The sequence below is a fragment of the Protopterus annectens genome, chromosome 6.part1 (genome assembly GCF_019279795.1).
Source record: "Protopterus annectens isolate FY-2018-M chromosome 6.part1, PAN1.0, whole genome shotgun sequence".
NCBI classification, from domain to species: domain Eukaryota; kingdom Metazoa; phylum Chordata; order Ceratodontiformes; family Protopteridae; genus Protopterus; species Protopterus annectens.
The window spans coordinates 76,898,641-76,919,720 of record NC_056738.1 but is presented as its reverse complement, the minus strand read 5'-3'; the positions used below and the strand labels follow the sequence as shown (position 1 = coordinate 76,919,720).

At 37.1% G+C, this 21,080-nt stretch overlaps 1 protein-coding gene across 1 annotated transcript in view; it reads right to left on the bottom strand.

Annotated features, from left to right (window-relative positions):
* Nucleotides 1–21,080, bottom strand: part of LOC122805399 (myosin-IIIb-like) — a 950,073-nt gene that overhangs the window by 447,361 nt on the left and 481,632 nt on the right. Inside the window, exon 3 of the mRNA XM_044075509.1 lies at nucleotides 8,983–9,117. Within this exon, the coding sequence (XP_043931444.1) occupies nucleotides 8,983–9,117 (135 nt within the window). The remainder of the gene's footprint in view (nucleotides 1–8,982; nucleotides 9,118–21,080) is intronic.

Here is a 21,080-nt window from a genome sequence, read left to right as displayed (position 1 = left end):
TTCCTGGAGGCCAGGTAGAAGTCACTTTATCCTGTACGATAAAGATTAGTGACATGGCTTTCAGTCTATCCACATATATCATGGCATGGTTTATAGGCCCTGTCTTTTCTTGGTGAGAAACCCCTGTGGTCTCTCAGCTGCTGCATGTCTCTGGTGAGGTAGATGCAAAAGAGAGCATTATACTTTATTAGTGTTCTGATGAGGTTCATACAATCCTAAGATCTAAATATGATGGCATGACTTATGATGTTCACAACATAGGCTTTCAATACCAGTGTGGACACTTGGTGGTTGAAGTTCAGATTGCTATCTACATGTATTCCCAGTGCTTGCTTCACTGTGTTTCAGCATAGCAGGACTGTTGTCAATGCTGTAATTAGCATGGAATTCCACTTCTCAAAAGGATAAAATAAAACAATTTCTGCATTTATTTGCAGACTGTGTGGCATTGCCACCAATCATTTGTCTATGTTAGCCCTTCCTGTAGTATGTCATCATTATCAGGTGGACTCAGTGATTGTACCCAGTATGCAAGAATCAGCAAATGTGATAAGCCAAAGGCCAAATACTTTAGCCTGAACTGTCGAGAAATAGATTCTAAACAGTAAAGATCCAGTGGTGACAACTCTACTGGTGCAGGTTGATACACCAACTTTCACAGTATGTGTTTTGTCAGTGACCCAATTAGTTACCCATCTAGTGACATGATGTTTAATCCCCAGCTAGGAGAGTTTCTTACTGATCCCTACATGGGGGATTGTGTTCAAACCCTATGCCAAATGAGGATTGCCAGTATGCACTGTCTATCTACATCTGGGCCTATCACACAGAATCAATGGGCTGTGACATTACCACAGATTGCCTATTACATGACCCATCACATACACCTTCCTGACATGATTTAATACACACCAACACACCCTCCACACAGATTATGTTGCTGTATAAGGATGTTTTCAACATGCATCCATGTGACTTGGAGGGGACAGCACCAAATGCATGCATGTATAGACACATGCAGACTCTCCTCATCTGTGAGGTAGACCAACATGTCATCCCAGACCTTTTCTAACTGGACACTAGTGATATCCCAGCTGTGTACTGAAGACCTGTGTGAGTTGTTAATGCTTTATCATATCTCTTACATCTGTTATATGTCCTCAAAGAGATCATCAAGGACATGCATGTCAAAAACACTATCACCCTTTTGAACTTAACAAGCCCAATGCATTTGACACAAATCCACACTGAGGTATTCACTCAATACTGTCAGACGTGGCCATATACACCTATATCACCAAGTAGTTAGACCAGCGTATCACATACATGGCATCTAAATATGTTGACGTATGAAGTAACCTATTATCTCAGGTCCAGTGATCAGGTCTATACATCTAGGCTGTCTGCTGGACCCTTTCCTATCCATTAAGTAATGGACATCACAGATGATATATACAACCTGTGTCCAAACAGCTACCTGAAGGACAACAGATTGTGGGCAATCACTGACTCCAACTGTGATATTAGAATAATACAGACAGTATCAACACACACCTGCCACAGCCACTACAACACCTATAATGACAAGAAAACATGCAGGGATTTGTCACATCAGGAAAGCACACAACCCAAGTATAATGTGGGACATCACACACTATAATCAGACCAATAAGTGTGTGACCTGTGTCCTGGGGTAGATGTATGTGGTCACAATGCTGACGACTCCCTTGTATGTAACACAAGTACTGAGTATGTGAAGGACATCCACATCAGAGGCCATAATACCTCCATAGTTCTCAGCCTTCATTACACCAATAAATGAGTACAATGCACTCTTCTTCATGTACCTCCCTACACATCTTCAACTGATGTGTAACTGCAGTGTACCACCTTTGTCACAGTGAGCAGTCATATAGCTTATTGACCATACCTAGGTATTCTTTTTGTGGCATAACCATTACTGTCTGATGGTGCGGAAACCCCATCAATGTGTTACACCAGATGCATATGTGCTCCTTGTCCTGGTGATGCACACAGTACATACATAGCTGTTTGACAACATTATTTTTATTTATTTATTTATTTTACATTTGTTGATCGGGCTAGTCCAACTGGATATATGTCCATTTTCAGTAGAGGCAAGGGGAGAAAAGCTCCAAGACAGATGCATTATACCAAATGTATAAGGTTACAATTTAAAACAGTATATATAAGGTTACAATCAAGTTAACACAGCAGATGTTTCAAAACATTACAGTACATTGCAGAAGAATATTTACAAAAATATAGAACAAGATATTCACATGAGGTAGATTGAACTTTTCCAGGTTTACAATTCCTGAGAATGGTTGCATAAGAATATTTACATTAATGGCATGGATGACATTTGTGACAGTGTGGACTGTGCCACACACACACATTATATATATATATATATATATATATATATATATATATGCTACACACACCAGTCAACTAGCACATATTGATCATGTTGTATACAGGTATAGTAGTGCCCCTCCTAACACTGCCAGCAGATTTTACAATGCCAGGACAGTGTGCATGATTACCCTCAGAGTGTGGAAGTTTCGTAATAGTTGTACAAGTGTGTTTCTGCCAAATCATCTATGATCATTCTAAATCCTATACATTATGTCATAGCCATGGATTACTAGTGGTATTATTCTGATATTGTCTATGATTGTAGTTGCTTCTTTTAATGTTGTCCATGAGCCTTTACCTATGTTCCACTTGCAGGATACCTCTGCTGAGATTACACTCAGGCAAATCAGTTTGCATTGTTTCACAATATGCACCCTGATAGATGTCCTCTACATTATTCATGTAAGGATGATTATCTCACAGAGGCATCCTCCCCATTGTTGTGTCCCCTTGTGTGACAGTCACATAATACACATTTTCACTTGGCAGTCCCTACTGTACCATATTGATATGGGACTGGTGTTGCTGCTACAACCATCTTCCATTAACATGCTCTCATCTGCTGTACATTAGGTTGTTTCACGTTTCCTCTTTCCGTGTGCTCATTCCTACAATTCATCTTTGTGCCCTTATTCAATACACGCACTTCCCCTATGTATTTATTTTACATGGTAGTCCATGAACCCTTACAGATCATTTACACAACTTCAGTACAGAATGCCAGGAATGGGATTTCACAATACTTTGCACTGTGTTTGGACCATATACTTCATATTCATACCTCTTAACTGTCCAGATTTTCAAAAAATGTCCAGATGTGTTCCTTATCAAATTTGTGGCTTTCTGCTATATCACTGTAATGATCTCTGGACTGATGTGACTCAATAATTACATATATTTGAGTTTCAGACTTCAATTCCTTCAGAACATGTATCAACACAAACTCATAGATATTCTAGCACATTTCTATAGTGTAAATATGTCAAATATGTCCCTATTTCTTGTGTCATTATCCCCCCATTATGTTAGCCTTTGTCCAGATGTCTTGCACTAAAAGATTGAAAGCTGTGAAGTCCTGGTGATCATTGTGCAATTCCGTGCAAAAGATTTAAACAGGAGTGCTATCTGTATTCATGTATATAGTTTCCTAGCTAGCAACATTGTTGCCAGTCACAAAATCTCACTTTTTTATGTTTAAATGCGGTGTATGGCATGAATAAGCAATGAGCGTTGCTAGTCACCACACATCACCATGCACACATGTAAACTCAGTGTAGGCTTTATGTGAAGCCTACATGGAGTTTATTTAAATCTCTCTGAGTGTTTTTCCCTGACCACATAAAACTAAAGAAAGGCACACAACATGGCTATCCCTTATCCCCTTTGTTCACACTGGCAATATACTAAATGTTAACAATTGTAATTAGATCAGATCCAGATATTTGTGGTATAAATCTTTGAGGTTAATACGAATACAAAAATGTTGCTGTTTGCAGATGATATATTTACAATTATAAACATCTCATTAAAAGAAACTCAAAATACTAAAAACTTTTGAGAAATTCTAGATTTGTATTTTAACAATAATAAAACTAAATTAATCATTCTAAACAAATGACAGGGTACAGTGTTACAACATGAATATAAGTTAGGAAAGGAAGCTCAAGACCTAGAATATTTAGGGATTGTCATAAAAAGTCATGGGAAGAAACTAAACATTGTAAAAGAAATATTTAAGAAATAAACAAATTGAGTTATGAATCAAATGTTCTTTACTTCTGAAGACAGGCAGCTCATGAAAATGGTAATACTTTCTAACATCTTATACATATTGTAGACAACTCTTATACCAAGTTAAACCCTGTTGAAATATCTCAATAGATGTTTTAAAATTCTTATGGTCCCTTAATAAATATTCACATTAGAACCTGGGACAGAGGAGGTATTAAATTACCTGATTTAGAAATATATGCTAAATCTGTCTCTATTGAAGTATTTGTTCATTGTTTACATGATAATTACAAAGCTAATTGCAAAGATTCACTAATGTCACTTATCTGCTTTAACAAGATAAAGACATATCATTTGCTCTGGAGAAAATACCAACAATAGAATGTTGTTGGTTATTTGCAATTCATTTTAATTTGATTTTTACTCATCAGCTCACATAAATGTTAACAATATTCTAAAAATTTAGTTTTTTTATAATACGCTGGAAAATTGGTTGAGAATGTGTGTTTTTACCATTTTGTATAAAAAAAGGTCTTATAAAGAGTTCAAATTAAAATGGAGTCAGTGGAAAGGAAAATATTGTGTGGATAAAGACGCACAGTTAGAAGTTATGTTCAAGAGAAATTTCATGGAGCAAGGCATACTCCGAACAAAAATAGTCTTAAGTAACTTGGATATATTTGCCAGATGGTATATAGAAATAAAATGTATATGACAATAGTGTCAGATTTGTATAGGATTCTCATAACCAATAAGGCAGAGCTACATAATAGACTTTGGAACTTTTTTTTCAGAATGATAAAAAAAAATAAAAAAATACAAATCTTATTTTGAAATCAGTTGAGAAAACATCACTTGTCCAATACTGATGGGTTTTCACTTGGAAATGTTGACATCAGGCTTTTGATACATCTGACATTAGAAACAAATTATTTTGTCAGAAATGTAAAATAGAAACTAAAGCTGGCTGGAAATACATGTGCATCCAAGGACGAATATACATTATTGAAAAACACTGGGAGAAGTTTATTTTTTTCAACAATCTCTATGGTCAAACAAATATTTATTAGCAAAAACTGGGTTTTATTGAACATTCTCATTCCTTTCAATGTGAAAGCAGGTCAGTGTGATCTTCAATGAACTATGCTAAGCATTGCAAGATAGACCATCACAAGAAAGAGCAATCAATTAGTACCCCACAGATTGCCTTTTTTTCTTCTCCTGTTTAATCAAGGAATAAGCAAAGAGATTAATATTAGAAATCAGATGACAACTTCAAAGAATCCATAATTAAATACATGATCTAAAGTTCAATGTTTGATAGAGACTTTGAATTAATAACAGTTTGTCAGGATGGTTACAGACTCAGCTATACTATATTATAGCAATAACCCATGCCTGGGTGTGGGTAATGCGGGATTTACCCACGGTTGGCGTGGTTTGGTCCCGAGGGCTTCGCCCTCGGGACCAAACAAAGACAACCATGGGTAAATCCCGCATTACCCACACCCAGTCGTGGGTTATTGCTATTATACTATGACATTATTTAAGAAAAGAAATAATTAGTTTTCTTAAATAATGGCATTGTATAATGCCTCTTTGCTGCCCTTCCGCAGCTGTCAGGTATCCACGGCAGTTCTGATGTACTGCGCATGCCTACGCAGTACATCAGAGCTGTGGCCAAAAGCAACGGAGAAAGCAAGATCTCCGTTGCTTTTTGCTGTTTCGCTATGTTAAATGGGTTTAACATAGCGAGACAGCTTTAAAATAAGCAACGGAGTCCGTTGCTTATTTTAAAGATGTCTCGCTATGTTAAACCCATTTAACATAGTGAACAGTAAAAGCAACGGAGATCTTGCTTTCTCCGTTTTAAATCTGTCTCGCTATGTTAAATGGGTTTAACATAGCGAGACAGTTTAAAATAAGCAACGGAGATCTCCGTTGCTTATTTTAAAGCTGTCTCGCTATGTTAAACCCATTTAACATAGCGAGACAGGTTTAAAAAGCAATGGAGGAAGCAAGATCTCCGTTGCTTTTTATTGTGTCGCTATGTTAAAGGAGTTTAACATAGCGAGACAGCTTTAAAAAAAGCAACGGAGATCTCCGTTGCTTTTTTTAAACCTGTCTCGCTATGTTAAACTCTTTTAACATAGCGAGACAGTGTTTTAAAAGAGACTTATACTAATGGAAAAAGTCCGGGCGACTGGACCTTTTTCCATTAGTATAAGTCGATTTACAACGTGCACGCTGGCCAATCAGCGTGCACGTTTTGGAATATTAATGGGGGGTCATGGTATAATACATTATATTTTCCTTATCTGCAATACATGTATCATGTAATGGTTACATAATTTTGCTGTAAATAGTGTACAAGGTTCATCTGAATGGTTAGATGTGATGATAAAGTTAATGAAATTGTTGCTCCTGAAATTGTTAGTTTCTAGACTGCTTGGATTTGTAATAAAGATTTACATGGATAAATTTATTCCCTTATATTGTTGTATGAAACAGCCAATAGATATATTTCAAAATAAGCTTATTTTAGAAAATTAAACAAGTTTAAAAATTGCCAAAGAGGCCCACACAAATGTATATAAAACATACATTTGTCCTACATCTCATAGATATAATATACTACAAAACCTTGTTTCAACATCACAGTGAATTTGTACATTGGAAGACTTATTTAAATGAACTATGCACAACTCCATTTTCTATGCTTACTAAAACATTTCTGGATGTTAACTATTGTATGCTAAATAAACATTAGAGTGCAGAAAGATCCTTTGCTTTCTGCCTTGCACATTTCTATGTACTTAGCCATGCAGCTAGCACCTAACAGCTAACATGTTGTTGAACCATAATGCTTATGTCCTAAACACAGAGTATGCACAATTACACAAATTACTTTCTTATGGAATCCACTGATGAATCGGCTGCTGTTCTGGTCACAATTCATAAAGCAAATACTATACTACTATACTGAGGCACTGTTCTCTGAATGGGCAATACGTACCCTGGCATTACCAAATTTGTGCAAATGCTGCCATAAACCTTTAGTTGTGATACAGCTTCTTCTCTAATTATGACTGCATCCCCACAGTTCATGCCTGAGAGGTGTTGAGCTACTATTCTGTTGGAGTGTTCTAATTTAATACCACATGCTATGGGACCTTTCTAATTTAAAAATAACTTAGTAGAGAAAGGAGCAAAAGATAAGCATTCTTAGGCACCAGCACAATATTTTAATACGAAATACTTATGCACACACACACACATATATATATATATATATATATATATATATATAGATATATAGATATATAGATATATTCATAAATTATAGCACCAGAGTGAGTGGTATAGTACAGCTTGTATGATCAAACAGTAATCCTGTGCTTGAGCATTGTGATTAGGGGAGTAGTACAAGTGCACCGCCTCCAACGTTACACTTCTTTACTTTCATTTATTTAGTCTTTGTGCTACTCAGAGTGGTTTATCAGTACCTACAAAATGTGGATAACAGACTGTCACAGCACACGTTTTATTCAAGAACTTAAAGATAACCAGGTTAACAGAATGACAGTTTAATACACCTTAACATACAATCATTGCACTTATGTGGGGCAATCTTACCATATTTTGTAGTATACTTTGTAAAGAAAGGATGAAGAGACCTCCAGTAAAGCTTCAAGAGAAAAAATAAGCTATATTTTCCATGCACTGACACTAGTATTCCACATAATATCCAAGATATGCACTGGGTAAAATTACAGTTATCACATTTGAATTGGTTGATTTCATGCCAACATCCAAGCAACATCTCCAAACAGAACATCAGCGTAAAAATCAAACAGATGGAACATAGCAATTATTTTAATATATTTTCATTCAGACGAAATTTATGCCTATACTGTTGATGGCTGGAAAATATTTAAATGTAGACAGACTGAAGAAAGTGCCATTATAATCTTTTGTTTAATATTTGTTGCACCAGCTTACTGAGTTGACTTCAAAGATGCTGCCAGGCATACTCTGTATACTGACTAAATATCTGACAGAAGCACTATGGTGCAGAGCATTCTATAGTTGTCAGAAATAATTCCTTTTGATTGCCACATCTTTTACATATAGAAACATAATGTGTCTATAATGTTGGGGTACAAAGCCATGTGTGATCCTGGTTAAAGGATTATGCTGGAACTGAAGTTATATGAAAGGTGGAGAATGGTTAGAAATAACAAATGCACTTACAGATGTCTAGTTATCAAAAGTGTTGGCAGTTATAGGTTTGTTTCCATCTCCATTTGTACCTGTTAGACTCTCACTGTCTGTTAGGTGTTGCCATTTCTTTTACCTGCTCGTAAACAGGTGAACAGGTAGGTCCTGTGGTTTTGTCACTAATGAGACAAGGAATGATGCAGAGTGATAGTGATTTTAGGAGCACTGACATCGTAACGTGCTGTTAAAATTAATGTACTGGTGGCAAAAGCACTTTGGATCATCATTTCTAGTAATTAAGTGATGCAGACAGACGTGGCTTTAAAATGCATCACCCTATGATGTGAATGGCTTAAAACATCATGAAAAATTAGTCATCAAGACATGTATAACTGTCTGAATGGATTAACTAAAGTTCTGACACACAAGAACTAGACAGGTAAAATGACATCATCCCATGAATATGGATCTATGTTATTTAAACTATCTACAGCGATTGTAGTAGCACGGGTGACAGGATCAGACTGTCTAGAATGCATCTGATGAGTGTAGAAGGTACTCTGCTATGAATAATGGTGAAAATATTACCTCAAGAACTAGCCACAGCTGTCCTCCTGCTACTTGGTCTGCCTTGTAGAACATGCCATAAAACTTTATTACATTTGGATGATTTGGAAGAGACTGTAGGATATTGTATTCTGCTTCAATTTCTTCATCCACATCCTGAAAGAAAATTGTATTAGGCTATTACAATCCAGTAAATTAAACATAAGCATTTGTTCTTTTTCTGAAATAAAATGAGTCCGAAGGGTATGTAAGTTTAGCAACACAGTGTATACGTATATTTATGTTGTGCATGCCACAAATGAAAAAAAATAGTTCTGTACTGTAAAATGTATGTGTGTGTGTGTGTGTGTGTGTGTGTGTGTGTACATTTTGAACATAAATATAATTTATATTTCACACTTTTATAATCAACAAATGAACAGATATTTTATGTAATAATTTTCAATTTTGTTTTAGTATAAAAGGATTTCATTAAGATATATTCAAAATTATGGGAGATGGGGACTAGATGGCCTATTTACCCTGTCACTATTCACTTGCAAAGGGAATCAACAATTCGGGCACAAGTTCTGTCTTCAAGTTTTTTTACTGTTTTGAAGCTAGGATTTCCCTATTCATATTCTATGGTGTCATATATTTGCCCCTTTTTTCTGCCACCTCTTGTAACAATATTTTTTCATTAATCCATTCTCTTTTTCAGTGAAGCACAGTTCCATCATTCTCACATTTCACCATTTTGATTTTGAAGTGAACACAGGATTCAATGCCAATTGCCATCAGTGAACTGTACAGTGAGTATGGCAATGGTACAGACATTTACACACACACACACAAAACACAATTCATTTACTATTTCTCCACTCAGCATTCTAGTTGTATTCAACCAGGTCTTCATAAATATAAAAATATAGAATGTGTTAATTTCCTGTATTCTTAGTGTTTCATCTATTGTTATTTTCGTTCCTAGCTCCCTAATCTACCTTACATTATACCACCACTTATGATCATCCATATGGCCTTCGCCTACTGCGTGTCCATCAGTATCGCCTTGTCCCTCTTCCATACTACTATGTAAACCTTTTGTGGGTTTTTATGTGACCAAAGTATGGTTATTTGGTGTGCACAAAATTAAAACTAGCACACTTCAGGCAACAACTGGATGGACCTCCTCTGTAGCATTTCTATATTGAAGACCCAGCCCCAAAAGTCACATTTTCCTTGAAGACCCAGCCCCAAAAGTCACATTTTCCTTGAAGACCCAGTCCCAAAAGTTACATTTTCCTTGAAGACCGAGCCCCAAAAGTCACATTTTCCTTGAAGACCCAGCCCCAAAAGTCACATTTTCCTTTTTTCTCCTTAATGTATCAAGTGCAGCCATTACAAACGTCTCTCCCAAAGAGCAGCTCAGTAGTACTACAGTGGGCAACTCCTTTTATTCATGTTATTATAAAGGGTCCAACAAAGAATGGAAAAGGTACTTCACAGAAGCACAGCAAAGAAGGTGCTATCTCATTATTATGAATCGTGAGCACATTACTCTTCAGAAAAGAAATAAAAGTTGCTGAATCATAATTAAAGATTCTTGAAACATACTTTATTCAACCATATGTGATTCACACAAATGAGCACTCATTCTTTTTTTACACCCATAAAACTTTTCTACTAAATGAGTATGCTGCCTTTTGAGTTATAACGACAACGATATATATATATATATATATATATATATATATATATATATATATATGTGTGTGTGTGTGTGTGTGTGTGTGTGTGGGTCCTTGATTTTATGCCTGTATACTATGGCTTTCTCACCCACCATCCACATGTATCTATCATACTGCTTTTCCTGTGGAATGCAACTGAAGTACAAAGCATAGTGCTTTCTGCTGTGAGCCTCACCCCTGCCAGTTCTGGAGGTGCTCAATACAAAGCAATAATGCCAGATAGGGTGGGAGTTAGAGAGAACTAATGAAACTTCCATGGGTGTTATGAGGTCTGACACTACACTGGATCTATGGAAGGTCTGTTATTTGCCTGTAACACTCACTCTGGAGGTCAATATTACACCTAGATAATGTCTAGCTGTTAAATTGTTTCGCATTTCTTTAGTTTTTTTCTTGAAAAATAGTTTGTTTGCCAAATCTGTTAAAGTTGCTGAAACCAAGGACATCAGAATGTGTGCTCACTGTACTTACTTCAGTATAGTTTGGGGGGGGGGACTGCAGGACAGGCAATAGGACCATTGGGAAAAAGCTCAACTACAAAGAAACGAAAGAAAATAAAGGCATGTATGATACAGAAATACCTTGAATGAGACTGCAAACCAATTCTGGAGCTAATCAGGCCTTTGTGTGATTGGCATTGTTTCACCTTGGTCAACTGGAGGGTAATAATAGCTTTATTAATACAGTCCAGAAGATGGGAGAAAGTAGCAAAACCTCAACTTGACTTCCTGGTTCTCAGATGCATTTTTCCCGTACACCTTTTTTTTACTCATTTGTCTCATCAACAGCAGGAGAATTGCTGACAACAGGATGCTCTGGGCTTTTTTTTACTTTAAATATGTTCAGCGCCACCAGCATTTTACAAAATTGCTATATTATGTATTTGCTGGTGGTGCTGACTTGCTTCTTGGCAGTTTTCTTTTTCTTTATTTTGTTGGGCAGTGCACCTCTCTACTGTCCCTGATTTTGAGGGAAGTCACTATTTTTGGCACAAAATTTTTATCTCTCTTTCCTAATCCACAATAAAACTGGGAGAAAATTTAGTCGATTATTCCTAATAAATCATTCTTAGAGTTAATGGACATTGTTTATTTCAGAAAATGCATGTTAACTCACATTTATTGTCAATTTTTCAAGTTAATAGTACTAATATTACAGCATCTGTACCGGATTTCTGATTTTGTTCCTGATTGTGAAGGTAGGAGACTGAGAGCTACAACAGGAAAGCAAGCAAATAATGCAAGTTAAGTCAGCATTTTACGTCTAAATGATTGTTACATGTTTTCCTTTTAAATGTTGGCAATACTTTTTTATAGCATGCGAATGTCTCACATTTTGCTTCATATCTTTAGTTTGCTCTTTGTAAAAATGTGTACTCCCAAAATAATAATAGCTTGTCATTGTTTTACATTTCTAGAAACATATGCTAATGCAAAGCATATATTCTAGCAACTCTGTTACTACATAAGAGCAATATTTGAAATCTGTGACATTATTCTTTAACTGTCCCTGACTTTGCAGAATGTCTCCAGTTTTACCTCATATGTTGGTCTGTTCCTTGTAAAATGTGCAATATTCTAGCAAATTGCAGAGAACCGCAGTTACTAAATAATGACTTAGATTTGAGTTTCCGACTTTATTTATTTCTGAAAAAACACATGAATGCAAAATCTGTTATAGCAGCAACATTTTAAATATGTTATGCCACCATTTAAGACAAGCATTTTTTTGTCTTGTGTTTTCGGTCTGTTCCACTTAAAATTTGAAAATTTTCTGGCAAATTGCTTAAGGTTGTAGTCTCTAAATAATGGCAGACATTTGAGTTTCTGACTTCATATGCTTCAGAAAATGTATGCTAATGCAAAAGCTGTTATTCTAGCAACTTCATTAGTTACACAAGAGTAATACTTAAAAATCTGTCTCTGATTTTGGATCTTTGCCCCCTTTACTTTTTTGGATGTGTCTTTGTTCTCAAATCCTGAGTCAAAATACCAGAAGAAACCTATAGTTGCACAACTTTTAGATTCCTCAGCTCTTTCTCTAACCTTTTCAGTAGTGAAGGTTAAAGACTACCAGAATGGTATTTTAACTGTATTACAAATAAGGATAAACAATTAAAAATAAAACACACTGATGTCACTCTTTTTGTCTGATTAATTGCAGATTCTTTATTTTAAGTGAAGAGTACTTTTACATGGAGTTCAACCACAAAAATATTCCTTACAGCAATACCAGGTTTAGAACACAGGTGAAGCTGCTGTGCTGCAGAATATAACCCAGAGTCAGCTGCCACCAAGTCCTTGGATAAGTCTGGGCTATGCTCAGAGCAGATGAGAGTCAATGGCATAGAATGTTCTAGAACCTTAGTGTTTGTTTCTGGCACACAAATAGTCTCCAACTCAGTACCTTGAGATACTGAACTGCACACAGTTTGCATCCCTTATGACATAATCAGAAAGAGCTACCAAATGGCACATTATCAGGAAGTAGTTGAAAAGAAGCTCTGCATACAGTATATACAAATGGGAGTCAGGCAAACAGTTGCAGAAAAAAAGTGATTCTTTGTTTAAAACTTATGAGTATTTTATTGAATAGATTAAGCGCTTTTGTCCCCAAATATTCACATATTCAGCTACTAGACCTCCACCTATAATATATCAGTCTTCCTTGAATAAATATATATGCTCAACCGTGCACTAGAGGTTACTATAAAAAAAATTAATATTGAAAAATTTCCTTACTTGATTGCTCTATATGAGATGTGTGTTATGCCCCAAACTCTATTATTGATTTTAGGCAATTTCACATTTATAGAAGGCTTGCATGTGTCCCAAGCTACCATCTTTCTTCTCGGTCACATAATATTTAGACTGAATGCAAGACATCAGAAAAAGTCATACTAATATCACCTCTTGGGTTAACAGGTATCAGTGAGATATACCTGTTGCCTCTAAAACCTTAGACTGGATATGCTGCATTTGAGAAAGATAAACTATAAGAAAAATTTGATAATAGGGTCATCAGTGCAGATAAGTTCCAGACCATGACCTTGCATACCCAGCAACTCGAAATCAAGGAGAGAGAGAAGTCTGAGTCATCTCTTTACATTTCAAGGGCTCTAAGAAGAGCAATTGTCAAAGGTGACATTCATAGGTCATGCCCCTTTAAAATCCTAGATTCCAGTCTATGTACATGTTATAGGTTGCGCATTGCTGTGTTATGTCCCTGTAAATCATGCACTGCAGTCTGCGTGTGTGTCATATGTCACATACTACAGCACATGACTGAGGCCCTCAGCACTAAGTTGAGAAGTAAAAAATGGTTGGTCTCCAATCTGGCACTCTATATCATGCCCTCATGCTCTGTGAGAGCAAAACTAAAAGTAAAATGGCAGTTGTGCCCCCTAACACTTTGTACCCAGGGCAGCTTCCTCCATTGCCCCATCCTAGTAACACATCTGGAATTGACAGTATTTGTGCATAACAGGTGAAACCTTGCTGTGATATGCCACCTTACATCCCAGACTGCATTCTGTGGGTGTCACAATTCAAATTAAGTGACATACTGCTGCTATATTCTGCTCCCCTAAATCTCAGACTACAATATATGAATGTTACAGATCACATACATCGGTGTTGTACCTCCTTAAATCCTAGACTACAGATTGTGTCACAGGTCACAGAACGCAGTGTAATACCCCTTAAATCCCAGACTACAGTCTGTAAATGTTCCAGTTGCACATTGCTATCTTATATGGCACTGCAATTAAACTGCTGTCTGTGAGTGTTACAGGAACACGCCACTGTCTCATGCGCCCTTAAATCCTACACTGTAGTCTGAAAGTGTTACATGATGCCCCATTCAATAATGCATTTCAGTCCGATTTCCCAGGTTGCATATTCTTACATTATGGCACCAAAAATGCTAGAATGCAGTCTGTGTGCATCATAGGTCACATACCTCCAAAGATAGTATGAAAACAAAATTGCCACCGATTCTAAAGACAACCACAAAGCATTCTATAGCAATGTCAAGAATCTCAATGGCAACACTCAGATCTGCTCTGAGTTACAGCACAATGGCACTAAATATACAGAACCAACTGATATTGCCATCATCCTGGCAGATAGGTTCAGTGCTAACTTTACCCGCCTCTCACCCCCTAAAGGGACTATCTTTATACCGGAAGAATGCAAAGTTCCCGTAATCACAGCTGCACAGGTAAAAACTTCAGTCTCCAAAGCCAAGAACACAGCATCCATGGGACCTGACAACATCCCAGGCTGCCTTCTACATGAACTACAGAATGAACTGGCACCCCACCTAAGTACCATGTTCAATCATAGCCTCACCTCAGGCTTTGTGCCCATTGAATGGCGCACCATGATGGTTATCCCACTCCACAAAGGGGGGGCCACAACAGACCCTGGGAACTACCGCCCCATTAGCCTGACGAGCCTAGTCTGCAAGGCCATGGAATGTATCATCATGGAACTCATAAACAAAGACATTGGAGATCTCCAAACTCTGGAACCCACAAAGTTTGGGTTTGTAAAAGGCAGATCATGCCTCCTAAACCTGACAGACTTCTTTGAAGTAGTCACCAAAGCCAAAGATGATGGTAAGGTGGTTCACAAAGCCTATCTAGATCGCACCAAGGCGTTCGACACCATCCCCCACTCTGGAATTGTAGATAAACTCACTAAACTAGGTATAAATCCCTATGTCACAAGATGGGTTGCCAACTGGCTTACTGACAGAACCCACACTGTGAAAGTAGCAGACTCCAAATCAGACTTCAGACAAGTGGAGTACCACAGGGTTCAGTCCTGGGTCCTTTCCTGTTTGGTATCTACTTCTCTGAAATACAGGCTAACACAGAAGGTCTTTAGCTAACTAAATTTGCAGATGACTGCAAACTAGGAGCCATAATTGAAACTCCTAATGATGTGGACATCCTACAAAAGGGCCTCACTGAGACAGATGCCTGGTGTCAAAGCCATGGTCTCAAGCTCAATGCCAAAAAGTGCATTGTCATCCCCTTTGGTAAAAACTCTGTACCCATGAACTACCACATAATCGGTAGTATACATAACACCAAAAGTGTGATAAGAGACCTTGGGACACAGGTGGACAATAGACTCTCCTTTGATAATCACATCACCACAGTGGTCAGGAAATCCTTCTAAGTGGCACACCTCATCACAAAAGGTTTCTCATCCAGAAATAAAAAGAGGTCATTGTTCCCCTCTACTCATCACTCATTAGACCCATTATAGAGTACAACGCCCCTTTTGGTATGTACCTCACAAGACATCTACAACAACTGGAAAGGCCGCAAAAATACTTCACAAAGAGGATTACTGGCCTCAAACAGATGCCTTATGCAGACTGTCTCAAAAAACTACAACTTTACTCTGTCACATATCGCCTACTCAGAGGCAATCTCTTCCTAACATACAAAGCCATGTCAAACCCAGAGCTGCTGGACATGCTCCACTTAAAGAAATCCCAATCCCTCCGAGCTACATGCTCTAGGGACCTAAGTCTTGTCACCACAATAAACAGAACATGCTGGAGGGATAGATTCCTGTCCAAAATACTTCCCATACTCTGGAACAGACTACCTATCTATGTCAAACAGAGCTCCTCATTAGCACTCCAATAAAAATCTTGATGATTGGATGGGTAATAGGAAATTCACCCCGGGGATCACTTATGTGGTTCTGCTTGACAGGGGCACAGGAAAATAATTTTCTTGGGAGGCGAAAGCCAAGGGTGCTTTTTTGGCTAGGCTTGTATAGGCCCTAGGGCCAATAGCCTAATACCTACCTATGAACCTCTACATTATACCTTACTGAATCCTACACTGTGGTTTGTGTGTGTCACATGTTACGTTCTGCTATATTATGCATATTATTATTTCAAACTGCAGTCCCCGAGTATCATAGGTCACTTAGCATTACATTATACTCCCCTTACATACTGTACTGCAGGCTCTGAGTGTCGCTGACCACACATCACTACTTTAGCACCTGTTATGGCCTAGATTACAGTCTGTGTTACAGGTCACATACAGCTACATTATGCCTTCTTGCATCCTAGGCTACAGTTTGCAAGTGTCAAAAGTCACATACTGCTATACTATACCCCCTTACATTCTACACTGCAGTCAGTGTCACAGGCCACATGCCATATTTTATTCCGTTATGTTCTGTATTTCAGTTTGTGTGTATGTTACAGGCCACATACTGCTATCTTATGTCCCTTGCATACTAGACTACTCTGTTTATTTCAAAGCTAACATAGTGCTATATTATGACCCTTACATACTAGACTACAGTTTATTTCACAGGTCTCATACTGCTAAACAAGGCCCTCAGACTGCATTCTTTGAATGTCACAGGTCACATGCTGCTATGTTATATTCCTTTAAGTCCTTGACTGCAATCTGTGGGTCACATCTCTCATACTGCTATGTCTTCTTAACTGCTAGACTGCAGTATTGATGCGTCACATGTCACAGACTGCAATGTTTGCCTCTCTGCATCGCAGACTGCAGTCTTCATATGTCACAGGTCAGATTCTGCTACATTATTCCCACTCCTAGACTGTAGTACAAGTGTCACAGGTCACATGCTGCTATATTATTCCTCTTTTAAATGCTAGACTGAAGTCCACTTGTGCCATAAGTCACACACTGGTACTTTATGTTCCCTAAATCCAATACTGCAGTGTGTGTCACAGGTTATTTAGTGCTATGTTATGCCCTGTTATATCCTACACTGCAGTCTGTGTGCATTACATGTCACTTAATTCTGACATGACGTTATGCATTCTTAAGTCTTACTGCATTCCGTGACTGACAGAATACATACTGCTGTGTTATATGCCTTAAATCCTAGACTGTAGACCGATTATTGTAGATCATATACTGCAATAGTATTTCCCCCCATTAAATCATAGTCTCAAGAGAATTCCATTTCTATGATGTCTTTTTAGGGAATTTCAGTTATGAATCACTAAAACATGCTGGACCAAGTATAAGCATCAACCTGGATTTCAATAACTATCATATCTTATCTTCTGACTTATAATACTACACAAATGTGGTGTTAGAGACTTTAACACAGTCATTTGTTTCCACTCTGTGCATTATAGGCGGCTGACTTTGTTTGAGAGAACCATGTTTTTTGCTGTATGTATTCCAGATCATCCCAGCTAGTCATTACTATTACATTTCCACAAGTAATAAATTGTTTAGCCTTCTTTGGCATGTGTGTGTATGTATGTATATATGATTTGCCTTCAAAATGTTGACTGTCATATCAGTGAAGCCACTTCCACGAACTCTGAACTGTGACTTCTCAAAACCTTGAATACAGATATTCCGAACCGCAAAATCTCACCCCCTTTTTGATTCATGTTAGTTCTTGTTTTCAGGTGTGGAGTGGTCAGAAATGTTGACGTTTGCTTTTTTTTGGCTTTCTGAAGTTTCAGCAGTACAGATTTCATGGAAACATTTCGACAATGTGCACATTCGACTATGTGCTTTCAACATTTTGAAGGTAAGCCATATATATATTCACTTTATAGCCTCGAAATACTGAAATATCGAAATTCAGTATTTCGAAACTATAAAGTCGAATTTTTGAAACCACGAAAACTCAGAACCGCACACTGGAGATTTTGAATTTTGCATTTCTACTACACACACACACATACACACAAGCTCTCTACTACATAAAAGCAGGGGGGCAAGCACCCCCACAACCCCCATGTGGGGGGCTGCGCTTCCCCACACACCCCTTACTTAAATATTCTCACTCAGAGGTCGCACTACACACAAACATACAAAACACCACCATACAAGCTACATTCTCCTTTCCCACACACATCACAGCAATAAAAAACACTGACACATCACAGCCCCTACCCAAAACCCTTAACACACACACACACACACACACACACACACACACACACACACACACTTACCTGAATCCATAACCACAGCAAAACCTCAGAAGTGCGAAATTCAAAACCGCCGGTATTCGAGGTTTCGAATTTCACACTTCTGAGCTTTTGCTGTTCTCAGGATTCCGCTTTATGGGCTCGAAATACTGAATTTCGATATTTCAGTATTTCGAGCTTCTAAAGTGAATCCATATATATATATATATATATATATATATATATATATATATATATATATATATGTGTGTGTGTGTGTGTATATATATATATATATATATATAAAATTAAAACGAACTGTTAAAAACACAAAAAAACGAAGATCAAGGTGCAAACACCAAAACTACTTAAACAGATTTATTGTTAGCGCTTTCAGAAAGACAAATATCTTTCCTTCTTCAGACAAAATTTTAAAATCAAGGCTAAATTTATACCTTTCCTAATAACGTAATTGTACACTTAATTACAATTAAGTATTTAAAGCAACATAACATTATAACAACTTGTGCTATAAAAGTGTGCTTTAAAAATATGTATGTATATCCACACACTATAATCACAACAAACAGCCCTACCTTAACGTATATCTACCATACATCTTAATCTAAAATAACTTACTCTATAAAACAATTAACTTAATAAATAAATCTTAATGCCATATATTGACAAAACCTTATATATAATATTCCTTATTATTATCTTCTTAGTGCAATCTGTTTTAACACACAAAGAATAGATGTATATTCATTAAGACCAGGGAAAAGATGTGCAGCAGTTCTAATCTGCCAAAAAAGTTCTTCCCTTTCTAAAAGAATTTGCCAAGGTCCTGCTCTAAAATCATCATTAACATGCTTCAAAACTGTAAATTTAAAATTGTGGTCGGAGTATTCTAGGATGTGCCGTGCTAAAGCATTGGTGAGATCTTTTTTGGAGATGGCATATGTGTGCTCATAAATGCGCTGTTTTAGCTTTTGCTCGGTTTTGCCAATATAGAAAGCTGCGCATTTTTGACAGTTGGTAACATAAACAACTGATTTAGTATCACAGTTAAAGTGTCCAATGATTTTATAAGTCATGTTATTTATGGAAACATTAACACCCACATTAATAAAGCTGCACTGGTGACAAGCGCCACATTTAGTCATTCCTGAACGTTTTTAGTTGTTGTTAATATTACCGCTACCAACTTCTAATAAAGTTTTCAAATTGATGCCTCTCCTATATGTTATTTTAGGTTTTGGCCCAAACCGGGTATATAAATCTTTATCCTCTAAAATTAGCGCCCAGTTTTTATATAGAATGTTCCTGATAAGTGCATGATCCAAATTAAATGTGCATAAAAAACTGGTTCTAAATTCAGAGGCATCAACATTGGTAGCTACTATCCTACAATTATCGGGCACATTGGTATGTGTTCCCCTTTGATTAAATAAAATCGGTATGAAATACCCGATTTCATGCTTATAAATGACTTCAGACCTAACTTCAACAATCAGGGAATCAGGATAACCCCTGTTAAGGAACATAGAAGTCAAATTGTTACATTCTTCAATGAAATCACTTACATCAGTTGTCATCCTAGCTGCTCTTACCATCTGCCCCTTAATTACAGCTTTTTTCTGATGGTGAGGATGACAACTGGTGTAATGCAAGAAAGCATTCGAGTATGTTGGTTTCCTATATATAAGAATTTTATATCTAGAATTAAAATTATCCTTGTATAACATGATGTCAAGAAAACTAATCTTAGAATCTTGAACTTCATAAGTAAATTCCAAGAATTCTGTTAACTCGGAAATTCTAGAAATAAATGTTGGAACAGCTTCCAGGGGGCCTTTCCATAGTAAAAACATGTTGTCCTGGTATCTAGTATACCAGGCGACATGGGTTTTAAATAATGGTTCATTAAAAAGTAGTGCGTCTTCCCAGAAAGTCATGATACAATTTGCAAAGGCACCCCCACATGGGGAGCCCATGGCAACCCCTGAGGTTTGAAAGTAAAGGTTGCCATCAAAAACTAGAAATTTATAAGTCAATACAAGTTCTAATAAAGTTTCAACCAGATAAATAGTATTATCACTAACTTTCCTAGATGACAAAAATTCCCTAATCAATTCCAATCCCAATTTTTGCGGTATAACTGTATACAAGTCTCTTACATCTATGGTAAGAAAAAAATAATTGGGATTGTAAGGAATGTTGTTAATATTATAAAGGAAACTCCAAGAATCCTTGCAGATCTGTGATTCACGTTCAATAAGGGGTTTTAGCACACTGTCTATATATTTAGCACACGTGTAAGTTATTGACCCCCTTCCATCCACAATGGGTCTGAACGGGGGGGTCATCTACTGACTTGTGGATTTTCGGTGTGCCAAAAAGTACTGGTAATTTTGGGGCAAAGATATTCAAATACCT